Source organism: Cucumis sativus, chromosome 6, assembly GCF_000004075.3.
Source record: "Cucumis sativus cultivar 9930 chromosome 6, Cucumber_9930_V3, whole genome shotgun sequence".
In the NCBI taxonomy this organism is placed as follows: Eukaryota; Viridiplantae; Streptophyta; class Magnoliopsida; order Cucurbitales; family Cucurbitaceae; genus Cucumis; species Cucumis sativus.
Window position 1 is genome coordinate 11,892,062 of NC_026660.2, and position 25,988 is coordinate 11,918,049.

General features: G+C 29.8%; 1 protein-coding gene, 1 long non-coding RNA gene and 3 other non-coding genes across 6 annotated transcripts; all 5 read right to left on the reverse strand.

Moving 5' to 3' along the window:
• Positions 1-318: 318 nt before the first annotated feature.
• On the reverse strand, positions 319-6,077 carry LOC105435804. 2 transcript variants are annotated; one of them, XR_004217305.1, is made up of 3 exons: positions 5,764-6,077; positions 2,226-2,368; positions 319-1,808 (listed from the first exon to the last, which is right to left on the reverse strand). It is a non-coding gene; the product is annotated as an uncharacterized LOC105435804 (long non-coding RNA). The 2 variants fall into 2 exon arrangements; XR_969753.2 differs by lacking the exon at positions 319-1,808 and having other exon boundaries at positions 2,073-2,368.
• Positions 6,078-18,969: 12,892 nt separating this feature from the next.
• TRNAG-GCC lies at positions 18,970-19,040 on the reverse strand. The gene has a single exon. It is a non-coding gene; the product is annotated as a tRNA-Gly (tRNA).
• Positions 19,041-19,958: 918 nt separating this feature from the next.
• On the reverse strand, positions 19,959-20,049 carry LOC116404859. The gene has a single exon (XR_004217956.1). It is a non-coding gene; the product is annotated as a small nucleolar RNA snoR114 (small nucleolar RNA).
• A 15-nt stretch (positions 20,050-20,064) lies between these two features.
• TRNAG-GCC lies at positions 20,065-20,135 on the reverse strand. Its single transcript has one exon. It is a non-coding gene; the product is annotated as a tRNA-Gly (tRNA).
• Positions 20,136-21,345: 1,210 nt separating this feature from the next.
• LOC101215924 (mitoferrin) lies at positions 21,346-25,734 on the reverse strand. The gene is made up of 2 exons (XM_004143122.3): positions 24,603-25,734; positions 21,346-21,826 (listed from the first exon to the last, which is right to left on the reverse strand). Exons 1-2 carry the CDS (start codon positions 25,383-25,385, stop codon positions 21,614-21,616), a joined length of 996 nt encoding a protein of 331 aa, XP_004143170.1. The 5' UTR covers positions 25,386-25,734; the 3' UTR covers positions 21,346-21,613.
• Positions 25,735-25,988: the final 254 nt, after the last annotated feature.

A 25,988-nucleotide genomic window follows, 5' to 3' on the forward strand; every position in this document is an offset into this window, starting at 1 on the left:
CCTTGTATGCGTAGAAAGTAAGTACTTTAAGAAACATTTTAAACCTGTTGTGATTAGAAGTACTGAATTTTTAGAATTAATTCACTCTGATCTAGCGGATTTAAAAAACACTACTGATAGAGGGGGAAAAATTATTATGTACCTTTTGTTGATGACTTCTCTAGATTTACTAAGGTCTATTTGATAAAATCAAAAGATGAAACTAGTAACATGTTTCTAAAATTTAAGGCACAAATTGTAAATCAGCTAGGCAAAAAGATAAAAAAAAAATTAATATTAGATACATGTGGTGAGTACTTTGATAGAACTCTTAAAGAATATTGTGAATCAAATGACATTATTCATGAGTTCACTGCTCCTTACCACACCAAAATGGCATAGCATAACGTAAAAATAGAATTCTTAAAGAAATGATGAATGTTATGTTATTAAGCTATGGTCTCTTTGACAATATGTGAAGGGAAGCTGTGTTGTCTGCATATTTTATTCTTAACAGGGTTCTCCATAGAAAACTGGACAAAACTCCCTACGAATTCTGGAAGGATACACACCAAATCTCAACTACTTGAAAGTGTGGGGATGCTTGGCTTAGGTACCATTTCCTGTACTGAATAAATCCACAGTAGGGTTTAAAACCTTTAACTATATATTTATCAGTTATGCTCAAAATAGTGTTGCATATAGGTTTATGTGTTTAAATGATAGTAGCATAAATGAATCTATGGATGCTGAATTTTTTGAGCATGTATTTCCTTTAAAGAGATCTCTGTCTGCTCCCTGCCTATCTAGAAATATGCATGATCTACAAAATCCAACAGTTGTTAGTGAAACACCTGAGTTTGATGCTTCTAACATAAGGTATGAATTAGAACCTAGAAGAAGTAAAAGATAGAGAACTAAGAAATGTTTTGGACTAGATTTCCTAAGCACCTTTATAGTAAAAATGAGCAAAGAAATTGAATGGAATTTCACTAGCTTGTTTTTAATAGATGAAGATCTTAAAACTTACCAAAGGGCCTTAAGTTATGTAGAGTTCAGTATATGGAAGGAGACTATTAAGAGTGAATTGGATTCACTAACCATGAATCAAACATGGAAATTAGTAGATCTTCCTAAAAAAAAGTAAACCAATTAAGTGTAAATGGATATTCAAAAGAAAAACAAGACCATATGGGTCAATAGAAAAATAGAAGGCAAGATTAGTAGTGGTAGGGTATATTCAAAAGTGCAAGGTATTGATTACTTTGATACATATTCCCTTGTAACTAAGATAACTACTATTAGAGCCTTAATTGCGCTAGCTGCCATATACAACCTTCTTATTCACCAAATGGATGTAAAAATTGTCTTTCTATATGACTCAACCAGAAGGATTCAAATTTCTTGGCTAAGAAAACAAAGTATGCAAACTTAAAAAATCTCTCTATGGTCTTAAGCAGACTCCTAAACAATGGTATGAAAAATTTAATGATACTTTGATAAACAATAGATTTAAGGTAAATTCCTTAGATACATGTACTTATTCAAAGATGTCTGCAGTTGAGTGCATATTAATATGTTTATATGTTGATGACATGTTGATCTTTGGGACGAACATAGAGTTAATAAAAGATACCAAGTTGTTCCTATCGTCACACTTTGATATGAAAGGCCTAGGAGAAGCAGACATAATTCTTGGTGTTAAAATCAGGAAAAATGAAAACGGTTTATATATCCTTGCCTCAATCAAACTACATTGAGAAAATACTAAGAAATTTGATTCCTTCGATGTATCTCTAGTAAAAACTCCATACATGCTGGTAAACATCCTAAGAAAAACAAAGAAGAGAGTGTATATCAACCTGAATATGCAAAAATCATATGTACTGTTGTGTATTTAATGAACTACACTAGACCTGACATTTCATATGCTATCAATAGATTAAGTATATATACACATAATCCTAACAAGTACCACTTGGATGCCTTACGTCTTATGTTGAAAGAAAATTAGAAAGGAAACATATAGAATTCTTATCAAATCATATCTCCACTTTATATATCAATAAAAGAAAATTGTAGCCCTTCAACTATTTCACTTTTCAACGTTTCTTTATTCTTTTAAATATCTCTATTTTAACTCTAGTAAGCTATTCTGAAAATAAAAATAAAAATAAAAATATTATTGATGCTTTATAACCCAACAAACAAATTATCCTAAAACACATTGTGAACAGTAGACTAACCCATAAGGATGAGTTAAAGGTCGCATATGAGACCAACCCCATAAGAAAGAATGGGCCAATAAACCTGTCCCAAGCTCCTCGACCTTAGATTGCCTTGTAAAACCCTCCAAAAGTTGGGATTATCCCATTTTGAATAGCTCGATCTAGTGAGACATGAAAAATATCTTAAATAGGTTTTGATCAGACCTCAACCCTAAAATATACCAAAGTGAATTATTTGAGTTTAGATTAATAATATTTCTTCCTTTGATTCATTTTTTCACATAAGTATCATGAAAGATGTGGCACTTGTCACACCAGAGTGGAAGTTATCATTCTTTTGCAAACTATCGTTGTTGTCCAACCTAGACTTGGAGATAATTAAGTTTCAATATAATGTAAAGAACCAACAACATATTTTATTATATCAACAAATACTTAACTCAACTTATCATTTAAAAACTTTTTTCATACCTTAGAAATAATAAGAAAGCAATATCAAACTTGGAGACCAAACATATTAAGAACAAAGAAAAAGATATTACATAAAAACAATTATATATAATTTAATAAATGATTCTTATCGATTAGTTTCACCAATATAGATTTTAAGTAGTGATTTGAACATCAACCATAAACGTACACTGCATTTATGAACTACTTGCAACTATTTAAAAAACAAGTTGCAACCTATAATTTTCTAAATAATTTAAGATCATTCAACCTAAGTTAACTATTTTAAGACCTGGAATTTAACTTTAAATTTAATTCAACCTTAAAATTTTCCATTTTGTACAAAATAAATTACATTACATTTTTAAAATAAATATAAATTAAATATATGGAAACTTTAAGAATCTATTAGATTCAAAATGCAAGTGCCAAATAAATATAAAACTAGAAGTTGAAAGAATGAACTTTGTAGTTTAAGCCAACTTATGCTCTAACATAAAGCTCTAAATCTGCCATTTCTCTAATTTTCTAAATTTTGAGGAAAGTTTATTATTAATGTTATTGGTATTTTGTTTTTTTAGGAAAATTATTGATCCAATTTTTATATTTGGACTATAATTTTATTATTAATAATATTATTCTTTTGAAAATCAAATTATAGTAAGGGTTCTATTTTTGTTTCACTCATTAAGAATAACAATCTTTGATATTCTTAATCCGTCTAACGTTTCTGATAAATTGTATATATACACAATAATGATTTTGTATTCATCATATAAATACAAAATCTCTAAAGTATTTACAAAAATATCACTTATTCAAGAAGTTTGTTTATTTGTAATATTAATATTCTATTAATTACTATTTCAAAAGCTGTTATATAAGAATAAATTAATTGGAATCATAAATAAATAAATAATCACACACTTACTGATATTCCTTCTTCATTTTACTCACAATGAATCCAAATGTATAAGCAAGACGAGCAATAAATATTATTACATAATTTCCACAAATACTTTTTTTACTGCTAAATTTAATTTGTTGAAAAAAAGGTTTAGAATTATTAATAGTACGCATCTAATTAAATTAACTTGTATTAATACAAATTTTCAATTTAATTATAAATATTATAATAGACGGTATACTTAATACTTAACTGTAATGTTAATCTCAAACTTCAAAAAGTATTACACAATTATTTCCCATATGTATATATAGGATGAATTTTTATTCGAAATTTCATCAGAAAATATTCTAAATACATTTATAGTTTAAAGTAGATAAGATTTCAAACAAAAACAATATTAAAGCTCATTTTTGTTAAAGTTTCTTAGTTTTAACAGTACATTTGTCCATAGATTGAACTTTTTTTATTCGATACAATTGAAAAGTACACAGACTTTTACATTGATTTATTATTATAATTAAAATTAGTAAAAATTGAATAGAGAGGATAGTAATTAACCAAGTTTACTATCTAAGTTTAATAAATTTGTATCGTATCATGACCCACATGAGCCATAAAAATCAAACTCTTAGTGATAACCTGAAAATAAAGGAAGTCGATTTTGTAGACTCCAATAAGATTGATTTACTAGTTAAATAAGAAAAATAATCCACGAATATAAAGGTTGAGTTGAGTAATAAAAATATTTATATAAAGCTTGATAAGACGTGGTCTGTATGAAAATAAAAGTTACATGTCTAAGGGTTTATTTTTGTATATGTTTGGGTGATTGGAGGAAGCAAATCAAACATTTTTTAGGAGTTAGTAACAAATTGATTGATTGTGTGAGAATTTAATTAGCAAACGATTGTTACAAAAAGAAATATCTATTTGTATGTAACAAAGAGAGCTCATGACTTAGTGATATATACATTGAAATACATCCAACATTCTCTGTTTCTCTGTAACTCTCTAAACTGTTATTGACTTGAGTGGTTGAAGTGTTAGTAACTAAGTACCACATGGTGCAAGTTCTACCTCTGTGATCATCACTCTCTATTTCTCTCAAAAGTTATAAATTTACCCACTAATAAAAGAATAATCTTCTTTTTCTACTCTAATAAAAATTTATTTTTTAAAATAAAATAAATTAACAAACTATTTACAAATGAGTAAAAGTCGAAATTAATTAAGCAATCTTACCCGTTTTAGACAACTCTATTTATTGATCATGCACCTTCTTCTTCTTCATATTGGTCTCTCTTTCTTAGTGCTATATTTGTTTATTTATTTTGTATAAGTCAATCCCATCTTCTGTTATATTTCTTTTCATTTTTTTATTATGTTCTAATAATTAGCAAATTCTCTCTCTCTCTAAATCAATAAATCTCCAAGCTTCCTAATTTCCCTTTTATTTCCAGCTTACTAATTAAATCCAACTTAATATATTTCTTTTAATTTACTTCCAACAAAATAATGAGATATATGTCGATATTTCACACTATTTAAAACCCTAAAAAAGAGGGCGAAACCTATATTGACAAATAGATCAAATTTAACAAATATATATATATATATATAGATTATCACAATTACATTAAATTACTACAAACTTAATTAGAAGCTGATTATAGGGTTCTTAATTTATTTTATTCTATTTTTACTGCAAAATTTATGTCAATATGTTCCCTTGCATGTAGACACACTACTTCCCCTTATGCCCTAATGTTTGAACATCAACCCTTCTTCGTTCCCACATCCAACCCTACACCTGCCCTCTAACGGCCTAGATTAAAAGAAAACAAAAAGCTTCCATTCTTCTTCACCCCATTTTAGAAAATTAAAAAAAAAATTGTATTTTTCTCCCCAGGCTTTTTCCTTCTTGATGTCTAAAAATTAGCAACTTACAGTTATCTAAACCTGAATAAAAAAAATGGCATGAAAATATATTTCCACTCAATGCTGGGAAAAAAAACAGAAATTAAATAAATAAAGAAAAACTAGCTCTCAAATTTACCCATACCGCATCTTCCCCCATAAAGCAGTCCAAAATATAATTTCTATGGTTGTAAAGTAGTTCTTTATATTATTTTACGGCCATAGAAGAAATAATAGAAAAGAGAGAAAGAAAAAAAAAAAAAAAGACAAATGAAATACCTGGGATAGGAGAAACGACGAAGGAGAAAAGGGAAATATATATTTGGAAAAAGCAAGAAGAAGCCATGAAACTCAGGATAGATAGCGCCGGAAAGCAGGGCGACGAGAAGGAATATTCCGGTAATCTTTCTTTATATTCGGTGGCGCTATCCCTCCTGAGCTTAACAGATTCTCCGGTGCCGGCGGGGGAAGCATTAGATGGGCGGCCTAAAATGAAACCCCAAAAAGAGATATGAAAGAAAAGAGCAAAGGGATGAGGCATATTTATAAGAACAAAAAACAAATAATTTTAGCCAGTTAGTTGATAGTTGTAGAGTTCATACCATTCAAATTAATAATAATAATAATAATAATAGTGGGTGCAAAGACGGTCCAAAATTTAAATTTTAAAAATAATATTAAACGAAGCTTATTCAAACTTAGTCCAACTTTTGATAAATCTTAAATTTAGGGAAAAAAAATGCCATGTAGTACCATATTCTAAATATTAAATATTATATCTTTTTAACTTTAATTATGTTTTGGTTCATATTTAGTTAGACAATTTGGTCCATAAATTTTTAATTTATAATAATTTAGTTTTTTACTTTAAATTTTATAACAATTTTTAAAAATAATTAATTATAAATATAAGTAAATTGTAATATTAATTTTTCCAATAAAAACTAAATCGGTACCCCAAATAAAAAATTGGTGAACTAAAGGGCTACTTTTATGAAAGTTTGAGAGGTAAGTAGTATATGAATTGAAATAATAATAATTAGTATATGAAAGTTGTTTAACTAATATATGTTGTTGGTGTTGTGGGAATACGCTGCCGACTACGATATTGATTCGTTGAGGGCATTGGGAGAAGCAAAAAGGGAAAAAGTGGAGGTGTAATACAAATACGAGAGGAGGAGGATAAATGTGAGGCGTTGGATATAGGGGAGATTGATTTGTGATGGTTGGATGAAAGAAGAATAAATATATATATATAATGAAGGGGAAGAAACTTTATGGCGGGTCAAAGGACTTTATGGGCACCAAATGTCAATTGAATGCTCTTCACTAACCCAACATCAATGCGTTAATGGAGAGTTACGCTTTTTGGAATCTCTTTCATTTGTCAAAATTATTCATCATTACTTAATAATCTTAATATCAATTGCATTACACTTCTTTCTTTCTTTTTCCTAATTAAATAAAAATAAACACCTTCATAATCAACTTATAAAATAATTATTACTAAGTTAGATGAGTTATTAGAATCTACAATGAATTATTAAGGATAGAGTTTATCATTAAAAGAATTCATATTATAGTTTACATACATTTTTTTAGTTAAAATAATTGGAGAGTTTCAAGGATTTAAACTTGTACTTTTGAATTTAACAAAGTATTATGCACGTCAATTATGCTCACATTAGCTTAAAATGTAATTATTAATTTTCTTCAAACAAATTATAAGCTTAGCATTAATGCATTTGAAGTATGTTAGACTCATCAGCTAATACCAATATCCTTATATTTTAAATTTTGTGTATATCTATAAACTTAATTATATATATAACTTAGACTTTAAAAATTTATTGGATGCAAATTAAAAGCTGAAGTAGAAAATGGGATAATTTTGACTTTATTTAACACAAAATGGAAAAAATTTAGATACTAATAAATAAAATTTGAAAACCAAATAAAAATAGTTGTAAAAGCTTACACTAAATTTTTAGAATAATTGTTTAGAATCTACCGGTTACCAATTTTCCAATCTCAAATTATAAATACTTTACTATTATTCCTCACTCTCTCTCTCACCACTTCAGCTACCTTAATTAGAAATCTAACTTTATATATATATATATAATTTGATTGCCTTTTAAGACATTTGTTAAAGGTTACATCATTACTCTTGAAATGTTAAGTTAGGTTTAAATATGTTAATTTTATTTAATTCTATTTTTAGTATACTTGTCATTTTTGAGGATTTCGATTTTGGTTACAAATTATAATAGAATAATATGAATTGGGTAACTTGAAAAGTAATTAATGATGTAAGATATAGTCTAATTTACTGGAAAATTACTTCTTAAGTATTCATATGAAAAACTTTTAAGTGGTCAAGTTATGTTGTAGAAACTTATGTTCTTAAAAAAACACACCATTATGGACCTGAACAAATTATGTTTATTAATTAAGGATATGTATAGTGTAGGGGTGACGACTATAATGTAATTAAAATTACTATGAAACATGTTTTAAATTCTATACTAAATTAATTTTGATTGTTAGTATTTGGGTACACCTCGAGCATCACGGACGGATTTAGTATAGATACAAAGGGCTCGAGCCCCCTCAACTTTATTGTCTTTATATAATATGTATAAACAAAACTAATTAATGTTTAATATTTGTAGACAGTTTAGTAGTAACTATACTTGTCAGCTCCTTTTTCAACCAGAGTTTAAGTCTTAATAAATTTTCTGAATTCTTGACAGCCGAGCATCACTATTTTTATACTCATTATTTACATAAAAAATATTAAAATATTTTAAATAAACGATTTGGTAGAATATACCGTGTATTAAGTATTTTTTGATTTTGATAATATAAAAATTTGATTTGATGTGTAAAATTTAATACTAAATATACATCATGGTTGAAAAATATAGTAAATATTTTATTTGTTTTTAGATTTGAAAATTTGACTTTTTAGTTTAAATGTGTTGGAATCTCTTTCATTTTGGTCATTTCGATTAAATATATTTATGATATTTATGAGAAAAGCCATTTAATAGTTTAATTATACCTTTACAAAATATGTAATAAACAAAATTAAATATATGTGTTAAATGACATAAAAATCATAATATTATAATTGACAGATTTATTGATTAGGTTTCAATTTTATATACATGGTCATTGGTACTATTTTCCTTACAATTTACCTTCACATTTGTTCCACCCAATAACATAGAATCACTATTTCAAAATTTTAAAATCTAAAAATATGGGCCAATTTTAGAAAAATACTATATAATAAAACAAATCCACTAATAATAATTATAGCTAGATCCACATATCTTACTTACAACTAATGTTGTACAATGATCATGCTTGGCACTCTCAATGACGATCCTAATTAAACTTTATTATTTTAATTTAATTCTTCTTTTGATTATCAATCAAATTAATTAAGTTGAATCATAATATTTTTCATAGGTTAATATAATATACGTTCCCTTCATATAAGACCTAAGACGAGAATATATTTATTAAAAAAAATGATAGTGGAGATTTAAAATTGAGTTTTTTTAATAGATTACAAAGGATTTTAATTTCTTTTAGGTTATAGAAAAGGCAAACAAAAAAGGTAGTGAAAAAAGGTATAATTATAACTGGATTGAAAATGTTTGAGAATTAAAGTTCTGGAATAAAATGAAAGTTGAAGTATGAACAGTAGTTTGAGAAAGAAAGTGGAATAGTTTAATCTAAAATAAAAGGACTAATTATTTGTTGTGTAAGAAGCTTAATCATAAAAAGAACGACCTTTTAAAATATTTGGTTACCATTAATTTACGTTAACCAATTAGGAAACAAGTGTAATGCACGTGAAATCGTTTAGTTTTATTTACTCTTTATATAATATAATATGTTATATAGAGAATATTTATGAAACTATTTACAAATATTGCTCTTATTTTCTATAGCTCATTTCATTTTTTTTTAATTAGAAGATGTCAAAATAATATTCCATTTAACTTTTTTCTTCTTTATTTTCTTTAAACTTTTCATCTCATTCAATTATATTTTAAGTAGAAAAACACTCGTGTTTATTTTGTTTTCTTTACACGAGCATCTCTCACACATACATTTGAAGCATCAATCCACCCTACCAAGTTCAATATGTGTAACCAATTTCTACCCCAATAATAGATGCATCTATCTATCTATATTATTGCATTCTATCTCGAAGAGCAAGTACTTCGTCAAGGACTAATTACACTCTAAAAGCTACATTTCCTATCTTTCAAATGGACACACCTACATTCGAAAAATCACAAGCATTTCGACAAAAGACATCACTCAAAAAATTACAACCACTCGCTGAAGGATGTTGAGATGTTAAGAATTCTACCTTGAGAAAACAAAGAAGACTCACGCTCCTTATAAGATAGATGAACTATTTTTATATTAGCGGTTGATTTTGAGATAGAATTTCGTAATATCAAATAAAAAATACGAATATTGATATAAAAGGTATGAATAAAAGGGATAGGGAAATTATTTTTATATTTTTTAGAGATGGCGAAGAAAATTAAATAAAAAGAGTTTTTTTTTAAGTGCTTTGTACTTATCTATATTTCATTGGGTGGATTAGATGCAATTATCAAAGTTTTGTTATTGTGATATCACATCCATATATTCAACTGTAATATATTATTACACACGTATAATTGAGGCCATCTGTAAGCAATTAAACTAAACCTATAGATCGAAAGATTTGGGGTATAGATCAATTCTCAAGTGTTCAATTATCTCACAAGTTGTTCTTAATTATGGATTGTATGTTTGAATTTTTATACATTGACTTCTAAGAAAGATATATCATAAAAAAATTAGGGTTAAAATTCGAATATACAAGATCTAGAATCTACAAAATCTAGAATGAGATGAGATGTAGCTTTTTGATAGGTAAATAATAGACCAATAGATCATATGGTGGTCGACAATTGTTCTAACATAGAAAGTAGCTTCTAAAAATATAGAAACAAGTTCTTATTGTGCTACAACAATACCTATATTATTAGTAGGACAAAAATTATTAGATTTAGTATGACATGTCTTATTCAATAACGTTCGGCAAACACTCGATGTAGATCAACAAAAGTTTTAATTTCTTTAGCTTATACCTTCCATTTCAAAACTGACAAGAAAAAAAAGTGTATTTTTCCAAGGACTCGTTGAAATGGAAGGAGAAATTCGTTCAATGGTAAAATATTAGTTAAGTTGTTTTTGTTGGATATTTATTATAATGTTGTGAAAGCATGTGAATATTGGATGTATTTTATGTTTAGATTAGGTTGATTGGTTTCTAAAATTTTCAAACTAAACAGATTGAAATCATGAAGAAGATAATGAACGATGTTTCTTTCTTACAGATTTAACATATATAATGAAAGTTTAAATTTGATCGAGTAATAATTCATTTGAGTTAGATTTGGTAAAATGTTTCAATTTTATATTATTTGAACTTATTTTGTATTTTGAAGAGCTACCAAAGTTGATAGGCTATAAATAACAACTTGTTTTTTCATTTATTGTATTTCATTTCAATATAAAGAGTTCTATCATTTCTTTCTTTTCTTTTGATCTTGGACTAAAATAAGTACTTCAGGAGTTCGTTTGATTCCAATAGTTCGAAATTGCAATTTTATCCAAATTAGTTGTTGTACCTTGGTGAGATGAGTGCTATTATATTTTTGTACAATTCGATCATGTGATGTGAATAATTCTTTTAGAACAATGCTCATAATAAAAAAAAAAAAGTGACTGACTATCATTGACGTCAAATCTTAAGATCTTTTTAGCTGTTTCAATTTCTAAACCTTGTTATATATACTATTTAGCTTACTACTAACTATCATCAATACACATATATTATACAATGTGTGTATTGTGATTGTTGTATTCAATTGAGGTGCAATCAATTTTTTTGTTACTGTTATTTAATTAGGTTTTATACATATTCATTCTCCAACAATATTTAGATTATAATAAAGAAAAGATGATAATGGATAATAATTATTACATTGAATAATTCAACCTTAAGAGGCTAGGAAGAAACAACACAAATTATATTTATATACCAAAGTTAAAATGGTATTATGAATATATATCCCACTTTGTTAAATTGGTCTTTATCAAGTGTCACATTCCTCTTTTGAGGGTTAATAGTGACCTAACTTGCTAGAGAGCACAAAATGCCATTCTTTATCTTTTCTTTCTACTTTTTTCCATCATTCAAACCAATGAAAGAGAAGAGATGAGAAGAAATAGAAAGTGAATGAGCTTTATAACCAAATATAAATATCCAAATTAAGCCTTCATATATATAATACATGTGTTTCATTATTCCATCTTCCATATATATATAGAATTTTTCAAGCTCTTGATTAAAATAGAAGATTATCTCTTAAATAACTAAATGTATTGTATATAATTTAAAAGTTTACACTCTTGATATACCTAACAATAATTTTAGCTCTATACATGTTGATGTCTTTTTTACATTTCTATTGACATGTTGAGATTATCATATTTTCATAAATTCACTGCCAAAATGAAATATGAAAGGCATATTATGTCTTTAATAATACATATATATAGAGAGAGAAATATACTTAATATAACAAAATTATCAATAATATGTGACATTATTAACTTTAACCAAAAATTAATAAAAGAAAAGGTCTAACTACACATTCAAATTTAATCCTTATAGTTGTAAAATTTACAAGATAAAACCTCATAATAATATTTTTTTATTATTGACATTTTATGAAATATTTTTATTGAATATATGTAGGAAATTGAGTCCTCAACTCTGGATCTTGAATATCTAAAAAAAATAATGATAATTTTATTGTAGAAAAATCAGAATCAGATAATTCATTAACTATTTGGTTTATATATATATATATATCCAAAAATGAAAATGGTGGAAAAACTTTATTTTTTTTTTTGTCACTATCTCCACTTGAAGTAGAGATTCCTGAAGGTAGGTCCTTGTAGAATACCTTTACACATAAAAAAAAAAATGGTTGTAGAAAATATTTATAGTCACTCATATTATAGTGTTGCATGGGACCTAATATTGAATAATATCTTTATATATATATATAAGAATGAATAATATCCTTTCTTTTCTTAAATCATCATCATATATTTTTGTTAATGGTTTCCAATTATGTCAATCTCTTAGCCATTTCTTTCAGAGTTTCCATTTTTCCCACTTGTGAATGAAATGAAAGCATTAAGAGATTTATTAATTATTTTGTCAGGAACTCTCTAGATTATTTTATGCTTTCTTAAAAGAGAATAAAGAAAAAGGGATTATTGTTGGTTTATTGTGTTAATTTGACTTTTATATAATGTCATTAATTTCAATTTATAGAGGAAATACTTTGAAATATTTTTTGTTTGTTTTTAATAAAGCTTGAAGGATTTCTTCCAAACAAATAGTAATAAAATCTTGAAAATCTTGATTGAGTTGGTGTTCTGTCTGCTTGTGAAGTTATTTGACATTGAACTCCATTTAATTTGCAACATTCAATATTCTAATTTTAGTCATTGCAAAATCACATTTATTTATGAAATATATTACACTGTGTATTCAAATGACGTGTGAGAATCTCAAATGATTCACAATACCCAACCTAACTAAATTGTAAAGGTTACATTTAGTTTTAATTTTTTAGGAGTTGTTTTTTCTTTTTCTTTTTTTGTTGAGATTATTGAGTTGGATTTGAGTTACCCTCTTACAAATATTTATTTCGATTCAATTCAACCAAAATTTCTATATAAAAAATTACTTTTTAGTTCCTAAACTTTTGGTTGTAGTAGTTAGTTTGTAATTAATGATTTAATTTTCGAACTCTCTCAATTTTGTGTCAATTTAATCTTTAAACTTACTATTTTTTAACTCTAAAATTTATAACGGTTTAGTCTCCAGTATAGACATGAGAGTGGAAATTTAGTGAGTTTCTTGCATTAATAAATCGACAAATTATTGATTAAGGGACTCTATAATTCTATAAAAAAAAATACAATGTACATCATAAAATGATAAAAATTGACATCAAATTTTGATGAAATTTATTTATAGTAAGGACTAAAATGTTACACATTTGAAAGTACATGAACTACCTTGTTTCAAATCAAAGTTTAAGGACTAAATGGTTACTTTCATAAAAGTTTAGGGTCTTTAAACACTAAAAGTGTTTCCTAAGTTTTATGAAATTTGAGGTAATCACTTTAGTTTTTGCTTTTGCTTTTTTCTATTTTTTAAATTATAGTTTAAAATTCTTTTTATTAAAAACAAAAATCATATACCCTTTGTAACTAATTTAAAGACAACATTTATCATGCTCAGTTTTTTTAAAAAAAATGAATTAATTACTAAACACACCTATTAAAAAAAAAAACTAAAAATGAAAGGGCAAAAAAAACCTATGATAATAGCACATCTACCACGAGGATAAAATAATTGCATATATAGCACAAAAATGAGTAAGAGTAAAATAGTCTCATGCAACCACCATTTTGGGCGCTTTTCTTCCCCAACTTCTCAAATTAAAAATTATCACTAATAGCATCTACCATCTATCAGCTATGACTAATAAATTTCAATTTGGGAAATGATTGTTTCACTTTTTTTTTTCAATTTTCTCACGTTGGAAAACTTTCACTTATAGTAGGGGTGATCATCGATCAAACGGGGGCAATTTTATACAAAAACTGCCACCAACCGCCAAAAATTTGAACCAATCGATCGAACCGTTGGTCGGTTTCACTCAGTTCGATTCTTCTCGATCGAGATGAAGAAATAACTAAAATTTCGAGGCTAATCTATGTGTCGTCCAATCAAGATGAAGGACACAAAACTTTAGAGATTGAGTTATGGGCTAATCTCAGTGCTTATCCGGTCGAGATGGAAGGCAAAAAAGTTAAGAAATCTAGAACTCGGGCCATCTTGGAACCGTGTTAGGCCGAGATTGAACATTATTAATAAATTAATATAAGTATTAATAAGGAGGACTGTGAGCTAACGTGGGCTCACTAGGTTGCGCTAAGGGTTTTTTAAAAATTAAATGTGGGTTACTAGGCTTTCATGTTTCGTTTTTTAATAATATAATAATATATTTTTAATATTTTTAAATTTCACTTGGGTTCGATCGACCATGATATAAATTTGGTTGGGTTGGTTTGATTTTTAAAAATCTCCTCCTTAAACTGACTGTCGACCACTTTTTCATAAAAATTGACCGTTAGGTGTCGGTTTGTTCATTTCAGTCATTCGGATCGATTTTTTTAATGTGAGGCTCACCCCTAACTACTAGGTACAATTAGTGAATATTACTGATGGCTACAATTAATGAATATCATTGATAGCTACAATTAATGAATATCATTGATAGCTACAATTAAAGAATATCACTAATAGCTCAGGGTTAATTTTCTATATGCCACCGTTACATGATTTTTCTTGGTTTTCTCAAATTTTAGCTATCATTGATGATTGTTATTAATAGTAGTTATCAGTAATATCAACTATCAATGTTAAATTTTAATTTGAGAAATGTGCTATCAATTGATATACTTGACAACAATAGCTTCAATATCAATGGTTAGTCACTGAAGTGCAGACTAACAACTCTCAATTTGAGAAACGTTCTATTAATGATAACTTTCTATTTGCCACTGGTGTATGAGTGCTTATTCTCGATTTTCTTAAAATTGAAAGCTATCATTGATAGTTGCTATAAAAAATAGCGGTTATCAATGATAGCAGCTATCATTGATAACTTTTAATTTGAGAAATGTACTATTAGTTAATATCAGCTACAGTTACTGAAGTATGGACTAACTTTTGATTTGAGAAATATGTTATCAGTTGCTATAGTTAGCTATTATTACTAAGCCCCTAAATTTCAATTTGATAAATTTATTATCGGTTGCTATCATTGATATCTTCTATCGGCGATGTTAGTAGAAGGATATCACTCGTAGCATCTACTAATAGTATAATTTAATTATTAGTGATAAACAATATTAGGATATCACTGATATAAGTGTAGGATACTATAAATGATATCAAGGAAATGTTTTTATAAAAATGAAATTGTGGTTGTTTGCTTTTAGCATAAATGAACATTTGAAAGTTATAGAATTAGCATCCTAAGAGTGATAGCTTTGAATCACTTATAACATGCTATCCATGATAGCATGATAGCTTCTATTATTGATAGTAATTAATGGTAGCAAGCTTTTTTTTTACCTTACTAATAGATAGTATATGATTTTTTATTTTATGAGTTCAAGTTATTGAAAAGACTCTTAAAATTAATACAAAATTGTATGGATCAGAAGTTGCAACTGAAATTATGGATGAACTTGTTGTTTAGCGAAGTGACAAAAAACAATACAAACAAATCAACCAAGAAAGTTTTAGAGAATGCAAAATCCAAAAAAGAGAAAAATGAGAGTGTCTCCCACAGAGCTACAATGTATTCTCCAAGGTGGAATAATGACGCTCCAAACTTCGATATTAAAATATCATAAATGTAATAATTAAATGTTTTCTTTGACATTAGACAGGTTTTTGTTTGACAAAAGATTGTTATGTTTATACTTTTGTTTGATATTTGATCGTAATACTTAGACTTTTGTAAAACGCTACAAGATATTGTTGATATAGTTTCGAAATGAAATTGATATAGTTGCAACTTTTGTTGAAATAAAATATGATTGATTTCAGGTTATTCTATCAACATATATATATAATATCATTAGAAACACAAAGTTCAAACTATCAATGATATAGATAGATTAATAAAAAACATATTGACATATTGGTCCAATATCATTGGTATAAGTCATCACAATCACTTATATAGAATGTGAAGAAGGAAGGTCTAGGAGAAGAAAACCAAAGACAAATTTTTAAAAAAATATATAAATTAATCGATAAAAAAGTTTTATTTTTACAAATATATATTGTTTTCTTGAGCTATATATGTTTTATTTATTTTTAAATTTTGGTTGTTTGATACAATTTTCCAAAATCGAAAACAAAAAACCGAAAATGAATGGGCTTCTTTTTTTCTCAATTAATACAATAATTATATATAGAGATAAAAAGCTTTGATCATCATTATATTCTATCTATTTGGTCATTACGAAACAGTTTTGTTACCAAGGATAGTATAAAATGATCCATTCATTCTCAATTCTACCATCAACACTTCAAAATAATAATACATATATATGTGATCGATATATCAACTTACAAACTTTCTTCTTACTGCATTGTTGTTGTTGTCATTGTATCTGCACTATGTAGTATCAAATTAATCAAATATTTATCGTAGGCACATCATCCTAATATATATACATATATACAATCATAATTAAAATATAACTAAGTCTTAGACGGTATCTTTGGTCCTTTAATTTCATGTTTAATAAATCTATAAATTTCCACATATAATATATATACCTTCAATTTTGTACTTCATTGGTTTAATCTTTTCTAACAGGATTACAATGTTGTTTTAGAAATCTTTTTTGTGCGCTAAAAAGTTGTCAAACAAATATTCTTTATAAAAGAAATTTTTAGCATAAAAATAAAGTATGATGATAAAATAAAAATTGTGACTTACTTCTTTAGAGGTGATAATGACGTATTTACAAAGTAATTATGATCTAAAGCATATTTTATCGAAATTTTTTTGTCATACTAGATTGCTTTTTGAATTAAATAGGTTAGGACATGCATTTAGCATCTATGTTTTTCAAATTTCAAGGCTCAACCTCAATAATGACACCAAGAAGGTTGATTTGAGTTTTTGACCCAAAGCATCTTCTTTTCAATGTCCAAAGAGATCATAGTGTCCTCCGTTCATCAAATGGAGAAAGTAAGTCTCAACCTCATCCTGCTGAGGTCGAGGTCAATCGAGCTTCCTTGGCTAGAAGGCTCAAGTAACCATTCTTCTTGAGTTTAGTTCATTGTATTAACTCAGTTGCTTGTCCACTTACAAACATTTTTCTAGCTCAATAGTTTTCTCTCTTAATTCTAGAATCCACTGATAAAGAATATTTACATTAATGAAACAAAATGTGAAATACAAGAACACGTGAAAGTGTTAAAAGATTGGCCTATATTGAATGAGGGAGTAGGAACACTAGAAAGAGATGGGTAATAAAAATGAAAAAGAGAGGGGAAAGCATGGAAGCGTCAGATGCGGATCAGGGTGCCCTTAAAACAGTGCATGCTGTGAAGTTTGAATAACAAGGGGTAAAGTGACCTTAAAAACAAATACTATACAGCTCACTCTTTTCATTGGGAATCATCCACTTTTTTGCTTTGTCAGATTTGTCCTTAAATTCCACCAAACTCAATTCATTCTAAAATCCATCTCTCCTCTTTTCTTCTACATTCAAAACCAACCAAATTCCCACTTTTTCTTCTACTTTTTGGGGATTTGGGAACTTCTTCAATTTGCATTCTTTTGAGATTCTAAAACCTACAGAAACTTTCAACTACAGAAGGAACCAAACTCCAACTTTGTCCAACACTATGTCAAGTTGCTTGATTCAATGTGTGTCTGTCATCTCCAATCTTCCTTTCCCAAGGAGTAGAAGTGAGAGTGAGTAGAAAAGTAACAAAATTGCTTCATTTTCTAGAGCTGTCTAGTTTGTGTATATTTTTCTTAGGTAAAAGACAAGCAACCAACAAATGTTATGGAACTCCCACACCAACTAAACATCTCAGTCAGAAAAGGCATCAACTAAGTATACAATCAAATTATATTTCGTGACAATGAAGCTTTTTTCTTTGCCTGACTTGAAATAATTACGAGTATGTGTTATTTGAAGTTAAAAAAAAATAAGCATAATTCAACTGACATAAAGTGAAGGGAATATATACCAACTATTAAATGACCAAAGTGTAGGAGATTTGAATGTCCATAAGATTGGTAACAACATTATTGCATCCTTTGTTAAAAAGAAAGAGTGGGAGCATGAAATGAAATGAGTGAATGGCATGCAAGTGCCTTTCCAAGCATGGACACAATTGTATAAAGTTTGAAATGATGATAATTTTATTGAAAATGTTGATAAGAAGTCGAATGGGTAGGTGGAATGCATAATTGATTTGATATAGAAGACATAAGGTGCATGGTCCCAAATCTACTACAAATTTTGCTTGTCCTTGGGAAATCTAGACACAGAAATTGTAGCATAATTGATATTGATACATAGGGCTAACATTTATGAGGTACATAAATAGTTGAGTGCATCCCATTTGTTATTGTGGATGTCATTCACCTTTGTCTTCTTGTTACATACAACATCAACATCTTTCTTTTTTACTCATTATCTTAAAACAAAATCTGCTCAAAATGTGCATAAACTTTATATGGAAAAAGGTGAAGAAAAAATTGCACCAGCCGGGAATCGAACCCGGGTCTGTACCGTGGCAGGGTACTATTCTACCACTAGACCACTGGTGCTGTTGAAGAATAAGAAAGCACTTTAATGTAAAAGAAGCATTAACGTAGAAATTGAATAAAAATGCTATAAGTATATGACCAATTCATATAAACAAGAGTATAATAGCCATTAACTCAAAACTTAATTGAAACAGCATCTTTTTTAGTACCGTCGTAATAGATTAGTCTTTAATGTCGTACATGACTTCCAAATAGAAGGTTTACTTAACAATTATGTTGATATTAGTAGGTGTTTCAAAAGGGTTTCGGGAGTTCAAAACGCTAGCTTCAACTAACTACTAATATGCATGCATAATAAGTTTTTGAAATTAGGTTCGTTGCAATTTCTATGGTATGAAGACAAAAAAAAAATCTCTCTCAAGTTGGATAATGTAAAATTTAGGCAATGTCTAGTAACCATTTCGATTTTGATTTTTCAGAACTACACCTAGCTATTTTCTCCCTATTTTTTAACAATGTTTTGCATCTTTCTCAAATACAACATCGGTTGAATTTTTTATCCAAATTTTCAAAACAAAAACAAGTTTTTTGAAAATACATTTTTTAGTTTTTAAAATTTAGCTTGAATTTTAAAAACATTTATAAAATGTAAATAAAAATTAAGAGGTAAAAGTAACGTTCTATTTTTAAAAAAAATATTGATTATCAAACAAAAATGTTAGTAAATTTATAAATTTGTTTGGAATGATTTGAATAACTACATTTCAATCTTTTTGTGTCTAACTTATTTTCAATTTTAACTGTTAATTTTAACAAAGAAATGATCCACAAAATCGATAAAATATAATATTTAAAATAATAAAATATAGTAAATAAAAAATTAAGAATTTTCAATTTTCAAAATTTTCCACTTTCTTCAAATCATTTGAATTTCTCTTCAACGTCAGTGTTTCAACAACTTCACAAAAAAAGGAAACCAAGCTCAGGAACGCTTTTATTTCGTCCTATTAGATCGGACGGCTGTGAAGGACCCAACCATCACTGAAAGCGTTAGATGTCATCATAGCATGGTTCAACCAATTTATGCACCAGCCGGGAATCGAACCCGGGTCTGTACCGTGGCAGGGTACTATTCTACCACTAGACCACTGGTGCCTCTTGAATGTTTGCTTCTTAAAAATTTAATTAACTCAACCTAAAAACTTCTATTTGTTTTTGCTTGGTTGCTTCTTCTTCTATTACTTCTTCGTTTTTTATGGCCAAAGGTTTTTTCTTTTTCTTTCTGTTAAGAACTTGACTGGAAGAAGTGTTTGTTCTTGTTTTGATTGGGTTTATGTAGTGGCAAAATATGTATGTAAAGAAAAAAAAAGTTCTAACAGGAGTTTGTCTTTTGAATATGGTTATGATTCTATGGGTTGCTTTTGGGTTTTTCAGAAGAAATAGAGAACAAACATGAACTAAAAAAATTGAAATGAATCATCCAAACATTAAATTGTCGTGTATATTTTATTTATTAGATAATCTTGATGCAGAAGCATTTCTAAATATAACAAAATAGATCAAAATATTTATAAAATTTCAAATTTTGTGAAAGTTTATCCAGGCTCATGCAATTCTAATATTTTCAATCTTGTTCTTTAATAACATGAAATAGGAGTATTATTAAATATAAGTATTTTTATTGGGAGACTAGCCCTTGCCATTAAATTGTTTATGATGACTTCAATTTTGGTTCTTTTGCTTTTTCTTCGAGAGAAGTTTTGTCATCTTTATCTTACGGATGGGAGAAGTGCTCTTAACCCTAAAGAGCATCCATGTCTAACGTTGTCATATCGAATTAACACTGGAGAATTAGAAATTAACATAACAAGAAGGTTCTTAATTTCAAGTCACAAGGATTTGTACTGAGAACTTGTAGAAATTGACATAGATCTAAGAGGGTAAGAAACCAGAGCTACGACAGACACGAGGATTGGCTGATGGTAGCTCTGATATCCCAAGTGTTGCTTGTGAGTACCACCTTATGGTCCATTAGAAAAGAAAAGGAATGCTATAAATTTTAGTTGTAATTCCACTGATTTCTTCAGTGAATAGTGTTCATCTTTTAGCTTCTTGTGATGCTCTCTTTTCACAAGAGGCTGTGTTTTTGTGTGCTCTGCTCTAGATCGGAGTTACCATCAGGGATTCGGTCACCATCTCTGCAGTTTTACTTGACAAAAATCTAAATCAGGACACTAATGGAAGTGTTAGTTTTCACTAACCATAAAAAATCTAATATCCAACAAAAATGAAATCATTGCACGAGGCTGACTCTAAAACAAAACAGTTCTATTGTTCTAATGCCAACAGAACCATAAAAACAAAGTAAAGAGAAACAGATCAAAATTTCATATATTGCCATTATTAGAAACCCATTACCAACGTGTAGAATACAAATTATAATTAACTTTGGTGTGTGTACTCCTTTGACTTCAAGTGGTAGCATTTGCATTTTTCTTTTTTTTTGAGACAATCCCTCCTACCAAAATTCTCTGCAGCCCCAAAAAGAAAGCTGTCTTTGTTTCAACTGCAGGAAAGAGGGACAATGCAAAAAAGAAAAGAATATTCCCTCTCCTCCTCTCTACTTCCTATTTTCAGGTACCGTTGTGGCTGCTGCCACCATTGAGATCGTGGAAGAAGGATTTTAACGCTTCATATGTCGACCAGCAAATAGCTGCAGCTGGGGCATGAAAGAGCATCCTTGGAACCCATCCCCTCATAAGCCCTCTGTATCCATCCTTCTTGAGTATTGTTCGAATTACATCCCTGATTGACCCACTTTTGAATCTGTCGCATCCACATACACCCTGTGGATCATCCATAAATGTGAAAATTAAGGTTAGGTTTCCACTTATACATTCGGCTATGGATCTAGGGGAAGCAGCACATAAGTTAACATAAAATCTTCATTACATTCATTTGTTTGAGATAATCAAAACTTCAGTTGATAAAGGATATGTTCATGTAACGTTGATGCATCTTAACTTTTCTATGGTGGTACTAAAAGAACTATATTGCTATTCGCCATTCAATTGACATTTCTCTGTAGCAGACTTTATTATATTAACAGTTTTCGAGTTTTCCATGACTAACCAATTAAACAGATACTTCCATAACGTTTGAAGGTAAAGAAGGAAAACAATAATATTTTGTTTTGTGTGCAAGAAGCATGTATCTGTTATGAAAAGAAGTCACATATGTAGGGGTTGTTCCTATCCAAGAGAAAACCAAGGAGACAGGAGACAATAAAAAGAGTCCACTACTCAATAAAAGAGAAACGGAAAGTTCCTAAGAGAATGAGCTAAGCAAACATGGTCCCATTGAATCCAAAATATGAGCAGGGTTTAAGTATCCCATTTGACGTTGTGAGAGCCACCTTTCCACAGAAATGACCTGTATAATTTTTCAATTGTAGAAATCACCTTAGATGGTATTTTGTGAAGTGATAGGTAATATGTGGGAAGGCTAGGAAAAGTGACTTGGAGGAGAGTAAGTTGGCAACCCTTGAAGATGTTGGAGTGGACCAGTGGTTCCATGAGTGGTAATCTTTTCTCAATTTTCTCAATTATAGGATTCCAAAAAAGAGATTATACCGGATTTGTCAAATAGAGGAAGACCCAAATATGAGCCCAGCCATTGACCAACCTTACAGCCATAGAAAGTAGCTACTGATCTAACATCTGCCTCAGTTAATGTCGATACCCATCAATTCTGATTTTTGGTGATTAATGTTTAACCTGATGCATCCTCAAAGATTTTCTTAACAAGCCCAAATAGACTTTGATCAAGTTTTGAATCATTTTCTGTAAAGAGGATGGTGTCATCCACAAAGAGGAGATGATGGATTGGTAGTGAGTTTTTCCAACACAGAAAGCTTTGTTACAGTCATGAGCATGTGCTTCAGTCATCATTCTACTAAAACAGTCCATAATAATGACAAAGAGGAATGGTGAGAGAGGATCTCCTCGTGTAAGATCTCTTGTAGCTTTGATTTCATTCCTTGGTTGGCCATTGCTGATGATCGAGGAGTTTGCAGTGGAACCTTTTATCCATTTTCTCTAAAGTTTCCCGAAGCCCTTGATTTTTAGGTCTTTTCTATATCAAGTTTTATCACAATTCCTTGTTTCCTTTGTTTGGCATATTCAGAGATCATTGGCAATCAGTGATGCATCTAGAGTTTGTCGGTCAACAATAAACGTTGATTGATATTTGGTAATGGTGGGTGGGAGAATTTTTTTGAATCTATCTGAAAGGACTCTTGCAATGATTTTGTAAAGACATGGAATCAAGCTGATAGGTCTGTAATCTCCCACTTTTCGTGCATCACCTTTTTTATGGAATGAGAAAGATATATGTTTAGTTCATACAAGCATGGACAATTCCAGATCTTTAATGTTTCTTTTCTAGAATTATTTAATGTCCAAATAACTATTATTTGACCAAAAGGAAAACTACGGGGAAAGAAACGAAAAATGGTTTGGCATATTTTCCTCCCCCATTCATTGTCATCGAGAGTTTTTTTTTTTTCATTGTCATCAAGAATTGAACCTCAATTTAACATTGGACCTTCAACGATATTTCTTTCAAACCATGTTTGCAAATATAACTTGAACTTCTTTTTGATAAACTTTTTTCTTGCATTTTTCCACCCCTTTTGGGGTCCCAGGTGGGGGCAAGATCATTGCAATAAGTTTCAAAGCACGCATATTTTTCCCTCTTGTTCTGTATCATAAATTCTTGTATCTTGATCCTCTACTCCAGACTAACTCCCACCATTCTCTCAACCAAATTATAACTTCAAATTTTATACCATTTCTCATTAATTTTTTTCCTCCATCCCTTTCATAAGTTGTAAGGTTGGGGTCACAAAAAGATAGTTGGGGTGAGTTTCTTGGATAATTAGTAGGGTGAGGATTTGGAAGGGGCACAATGAGGATTTGTTCCCTTGATAAGTTGTTTAACAAAATGTTTATAGATTGGTCTAGTGTTAAATACAAGACATGCAGAGAGAACTTAGAGGGAATATGGCCACCTACCCAGGTTCTATGCAAGTTACTTTTCAACCAACTATAATAAGGTCGCCACATGAGAAAAGTCAAGGTGCACACAAAAATGCCCGAACACTCGAAAAATCCCGCAAAAAAAAATGATTAAAATATACTTTCCACAAAGCTTCGAAAATAAGAGCAAAGTTTTCTAATTTCAAGCACTTTCCGTTTTCGTCAACACCTAGCTTAAGGTCTGTCCATTAGAGACATCAAAGGTTTTCCTTACTCAGCTCACTCGAGGATTCGAATATGCAACCGCTGGGTAGTTGTAACTCAAGACTCAAGAGACTACAAAACCTTGGCCAATGAGGCTGCCCCTTAGAACAGTTTGATGCCAGGTTCTAGCACTTTTCGCTTTTTTACTAATCACTCGACCAAAAAAGAACCTTGGCTCAACAAGTGCATTCAAATTTAAAATATTTTTAGTGCGGAAGTCCCATGACCTTAATCTTGCTCTAGAAACACTTTATCTCCTACTCTTAAAATCTTCTCGCAAAATTAGCAGAAGCTACAACCAAATCATTAAATGGGGTACCTGGCATTGTAATTGAGTCTTAACCACATCAAGCGGCGTTGTAACAAACGCAGCTGAAGCTCCAGCAACAGCTCCAGCCGTCGCATGAACAACCCACTGTTCATCATTTACACTTTCTGGCGAAACCTCCATCAAACCTCTCTTTGCAGCTTCATAAGTAGCAAAATGCACAGCAGTAAATGGTGCATTCATCAACACGGTAGTTCTGTATGATGCATAAAATGCTTTAAACCCCTCATCTCTAAGAACCTTTTTGATACAATCCAAAACTCCCTTGTAGGGATTATTACTCAACTGCAGCCGCTGTTTAACCATATCCATCGGTGTAAACACAGCATCACTCGCCACCGTTGCACAGACCCCAGAAGCAGCATGAGCAAGAGAATTATTAGGATCCCCACCAGAGAAAAACTTCTTACAATTCTCGTAAACTGTAAAATACACAGCATGTGCTGGTCCAGCTCCAAGACCCATAGCACCAATACCACGATAAAACCCAGCAGGTCCCTCTGACTTCAAAATTGACCGAAGGGCTTGTCGAACTCCAACAGATTTAATTGGACAAGAGCCAAGTGCTTGCATATGGGTCTTGACGGTATCAATGGGGAACATAGCCATATGTTCAGCAGAACCAGCGATTGAACCGGCAATCATGAACTGCCAGAACCGAAGACCATCATGAGCTGATACCACAATCTCGGGATGGAAATCTGGAGGCGACGGTACCGGACGAAAATCCGGACTTTGGAACTTAGTCGTGGCTTCGGTCGCCTCGGTAGCCATTGAAATACGAAACCCAAGTTCAAAATCCGCAGAATTTTTTTTTAAAAAAAAACCTAGAATTCAACTAAGCATTAACAACGATGAGTTGGGATTGGGGTCATAAACCAACCCAATTTCCAACAAAATGGGAGGAAATCAGATTAACCGCGTCTTCATCCAAAAGGCCAAGAAGGTAAACGAAACGATGATATTGAGTTTCTGGAAATGCTTAGCGGGTCGAGGGAAGAAGAAGAAGAAGAAGTTAGTAGATTATGGTGTTGGTGGTAGCTTTGACAAGTCATTAGGGTTACAGCAATTAGGGCTTTGTATAGTTTGACAGAAACGTATTAAACTGAAAGTATTGTGTTTGATAATTATTCTGAATTTGCCGTCAGGCGATCTTTCTTGAAGAAGGCGGTTGTTATGGACTCCTTTCAAGCCACCGTCAAGGCCCATATTCCGTAATGAGGCCCACTAACTCACAATTCGGCTCTTTACATTCACTTTCCTGCCATTGAGGCCCATTGATACAATGGGCCTAATTGGAAGGTAAGTGTCTCTATAATGGAATCCCACGTGTTAATATTTCTCTTTCTTTAGAAAAATAAAAAAGAAATATATCTC